General features: G+C 42.7%; 1 protein-coding gene across 1 annotated transcript in view; it reads right to left on the bottom strand.

Moving 5' to 3' along the window:
• Window positions 1-571: 571 nt before the first annotated feature.
• The window catches only part of LOC129110186 (transcriptional repressor scratch 1-like), a 5231-nt gene continuing 1075 nt past the window's right edge, over window positions 572-4727 (bottom strand). Inside the window, exon 2 of the mRNA XM_054622377.1 lies at window positions 572-1299. Within this exon, the coding sequence (XP_054478352.1) occupies window positions 572-1299 (728 nt within the window). The remainder of the gene's footprint in view (window positions 1300-4727) is intronic.

Raw genomic sequence — 4727 nt, 5'->3', positions numbered from 1 at the left:
TAGTGGAGAGAATATGGTCACTTGGTGCAGCAGAACATTATTATTATCATCATTATTACTATAATTATTACTGTCATTCTATTATTCCCCTAGAAAACAAAATGAAAAGAAAAAAACTCTCCCACTGCGTTTCAGTGCAGGGAGGAACCCAGTAGCTATAGGCTTACTATTGTCTTTGTCGTCATCCTCATCATCATCATCAGTGTCCCAAAATATATGATGCCATACTGTCTCTAAATGCCAGAAGGAAGCTGTGTGAGTATTATTGTCTCCATCCAGAGCAGATAGAGAAGGAGGAAGTGGTGAGTTTTTGAGGAAGTGCATGCGTAGATCAGTTAAATCCTTAAGTGGGCAAATCTCAAGGAGAAAAAATTGTGCTATCTTCATCATCATGAACAGGCCCAGAGGGAAAGCAAAGGTAGTGGGGGGTGGGCGGGGTGAGAGAGGGGGAGGAGAGAGAGCAAGGTCACATTCTGACCAAAAATAGATTGTTTGTGACTGCAGTTCAGTCTGTAAGGATAATGGTAATTTATGTCTGCAGTTTTGTCCGTTGTTTCATCTATGCAGGGGGTCATGCATCCAGGGGGCCGAGAGGAGAGAAGGGGCCTTTGAAACAGGCAGACTCGTAGTGCTTGTTCAGGTAACTCTTGAGCGCGAAGGTCTTGTTGCAGCGTTTGCACTTGAAGTGCTTGAAGGCCGAGTGGGTCTGCATGTGAGCGCGCAGGTTGGATCGGTCTGCGAAGGCCTTCCCGCAGTGGGCGCATCCGAACGGCTTCTCGCCCGTGTGAGAGCGCATGTGGCCCTGCAAAAGCCAGGGTCGACTGAACGCTTTCCCGCACACATCACACTTGTGCTTGAGGTCGTGAGTGAGCAGGTGCATGGCCATGGCGGGCATGGACACGTACACCTTACCGCAGGTCGGACATTTCTTGGCCAGCTTGCTGTCCAGCGAGCGGTGTGTCTGTTTGTGCCGGCTCAGGTTGGAAGACGTGGCGTAGGTTTTGCCGCACTCGTTGCACGTGTGCCTCTGGATGGCCCGGGGACTGCTGATAGCTTTCCTCCTCGAGCGGCCGTCGGTGATGAAGAAGGCATCGACTGTGTAACCCTCGCTCACAGCAGCGTCTCCGTTGATGTAGCCGTCGGTGATTTCTGAGTCAGGACTGTCGGGAGACTCAGAGTCAGGGGCCCCGTAGTCGCTGTGGATACCATCGTAGTGGGGGTCTGGGGAGGGCACTTTGATCCCACCGTCACTCTCACCATCGTACACGACGGGGCTGATGTAGTCACTGATGTAACCAGCTGACAAGAAATGAAAAAAGAAAACAGTGTTAGGTTATGAAGGTTAATATAATATTACTTTTACTCAGAGACATGGAAATTAAAGTCATACAGATGCAGATTAAAGTATTATTCCCTGATATAGCCTTGACATATCTTGATAGGTGTTAAATTTGCTCCATTAAAAATCTTAAGAAGCACAGAGGGGCACAGGTGCAAAAATTGTCCCCCACTACACCAGAGACCCACGGTTGATATACCAGTAAGACATTAGGACACTCTCAACTGCACATAGTTTGGATTAACGCCATTAAACTGTTGTAACCAGCTGGACGGGAAGAACAGAGTGAAATCAGATAGTCCTGTTTTCTCAAGCTTATCCTTCTTCACGGAGACAGTAATGCAGAGATTAGGTATACTGACACTATTACACAGTCTGAATTGGTGGAATTGAATAAGTGCTTACTCAGTGATGTGAACAGCTACACCATTAGTGATATACAGCTGGCCTTATACAGCAGTATGGTGTGTGTTTTCTCTGCTTCTGCATCCCACTTGAGTACATTAATTATGAAACAAAAAGTAGAGAGATGGTGGGTTGTGATGTATATTCCAAACAGGTTGTTCATTCAACCAGCAACTTGTTTCTAACATGTTACTCCATTAAGCCGTTCACTAAGTGCTACAGATGAACACAAACGCTGACATGAGAGGCAGTACAGTTTTGCATGTGTTGAGAAACAGAATGCAGTTTTTCCTTTAAACTGAAAAGGCAGAAAAGTAAAGATGGCAATGCAATAGGTGAAACAGAAGGTTCCAGTAAGCTCTAATCCCAGGACAGTCCTTCAGCATGTACCTGCCCTGGAGTAATACTGCAGCAACTATGGCCAAGTCCAAATTGATGCATTTACGCTGCAGAAGAAGTATGGGAAGATTCTCAACTCACAACGAGTAAAGCAGCAGCAGCAGCAGCAGCTGTAACTAATCTTAACAACTTTAGACATATGTGAAAGTCTGAACTGGCGTATTGTAACACAGAACATCTGTCTCTCCCCTGCACACCTGTGGCCAGTAGTGGAGCGTGAAAAAAAAAGCCTGCAGTATGAGATCAGAGATAATCCAGCAATATACTTCCTCTCAGTTCTCAAAGGTTGCAGTTTAAACACTTCCTCTGAGAAAGATAAATGCACACAGGCTGACCCTGAACCTGAGAAAGCTGATTTAGGCTGTGAAAATGAGCATCAGCACCACGGACAGATCCAGTGCGGTGCAGGTCGATGGCACAGTGACAGCAAGGCTGCTGCACAGGCTCAGTCAGTGCAGGCAGCAGTACAGTGGCTTTTTTATAGATCAAGAGCTTTAACAGTCACAAACTCATTCTAAAACATTAAAGAAATATATGAGCTGGAGAGATGATGACTACTTCCTCTCGATGAACCGGTAAAAATCCCAATTCTTTCACATTTGACATGTGTTCTTTGCAGGCATAATACATATGTGAAAATGTATACACATTTCTTAATAAATAAATCATGTACAGTACATAAATACATACTTACTAGCATATTTACACACATTATAAAGTAGCTTTAGATTAGATTCCCTCCCAAGCAGTCGGGTCATTACACACATGTTGTTTTCCGCTTGTTTACTTGTTTTTTTGTTTGATCATTCAACATATTTCGTTAAACACACAAATTAATTTTAGCTTACTTTCTTTGAAACTATCACTAGTATGATGGTATAGGCTGGGTAAACAATGAATTTGTTAATAGCTTCAGTGCAGACTAAACTGTCCCCAAACAGCCATCCATAAACACAACCTGTGAAACTGCATGCATCAACAACATAGACACATTGTTTTAAACAAATATCATATACACACCTAACACATTCCCAATGCCTACCCATCATGCAACACAACTACCAAAAGTAAGGAAAATAAGCTATTTTAGATATCAATGGTGAGATCAGATTTTTTTTGTGTTAGTATGTGTTAGTTAAATACATCTACAATTTAAAGGGAGACTTAGATTACTTGGACATAAGAAAGGACAGACGTTATGGTTCATCATATGTATCTTCAAAAGATGTATTTTTGGAAAACAAATAATTACTTCTTTACTCCTTTAAGAAATGTATGAATGTTATTATTAATCCAGTCTCTCAGAGGATTTTTAGGTAAGACGCAGAAGCAACACGCTCTATGTGACACCACATATCTGTCTGCATACGATAACAGCCACTACGTATCTCCCACAGCGTCCCATCTGAATACACAGTCCCATCACACACAACGCACAGAACACGGGTGGGATATAAATTATTTCAGAAGCCTGTTCGTTCAAGCAGAGAGTTGTTCCTAATGTGGTGTTGTGGGTCGTGCCTTTTCAGTACTGTATGTAGAAGCTGCATTAAGCTGTTGCAATCAGATGTAAAGGATGGAGACAAAAGGTGGCTGGGACAGGCAGCGTTGCACGGTGCTGCTGAGGTGGCAGATCGCGTGTCAAGCCAAGCAGGGCTTGTTAACCTCGACATTATAAATACACCACTGACAGCTTTTTGCTTTACGAGCAGTGAAATGCAGGCAAGACTGAACACAGAATGCACATGTTGATGTGCAACAACGTGTCAATGACATTGGGGTGGAAGCAATGCAGTGGCTGGATTTGCATGGCAAAGGCATCTCTGTTTGTTTTTTTGGGGTGTTTTTTGAAATGTGACACACAGGTAAAGGGTGTGAGGAAGTTTACAGCTTCAGGAGCAAAGAGGCAGGACTGAACAATGAATCACATAACTGCAATGGGGCCCTGCTTTGTTACGCCCTAAAGAGTACATTTAAAATGTCATTATAAGATAAAATAATGAACATTTTCAAGAATTATACCAAGTCAGTCCAAAATGATGAATGCCATTGAATAGAAATGTGTCTTCCATTCAGAATCTGTTACCCATATTCAACAGTTCATCAGGGACTGTAAAATGAGAAAAGAGTAGTCAGGAACGTCAATTCTGCTTTTGTGGTGGTGTGACAATGTAGACTTGTGGCAGCTATTGTAGGCATACAAAGCACAATGCCTTTTATTAGAATAAATAATCTTAAATCTCTGCATCCTGTCATCCTGTAAAAATCTGCTGACACTGCAAACATGGGACTGCCATACCTGAACACAGAGCACACCTAAACCCCATACAGTGAGGGGCCTGTGATGAGGATACTTTTATATGCAAAAATACCAATAAAACACTGGACTGGGCCACTGGTTACATCAAGGAGAACTAGACTTCTGTTTATTTGCACTCGGAGGCGGTTGGTGAATAATATCGTTTTGTTTTCAAACAATTTTTAAACAAATATAAAGTGTCACTATGTTTTGTCAGTTTATTTTCTGCATAAAACGTCTACACCAAACTTACAGGATGCAATAAAGTTGACACAAGGCATCACA

The sequence above is a fragment of the Anoplopoma fimbria genome, chromosome 20 (assembly GCF_027596085.1).
Source record: "Anoplopoma fimbria isolate UVic2021 breed Golden Eagle Sablefish chromosome 20, Afim_UVic_2022, whole genome shotgun sequence".
NCBI lineage: Eukaryota > Metazoa > Chordata > Actinopteri > Perciformes > Anoplopomatidae > Anoplopoma > Anoplopoma fimbria.
Note: the sequence above shows the minus strand (reverse complement) of the source record. Positions and strands in the feature narration are given on the sequence as shown.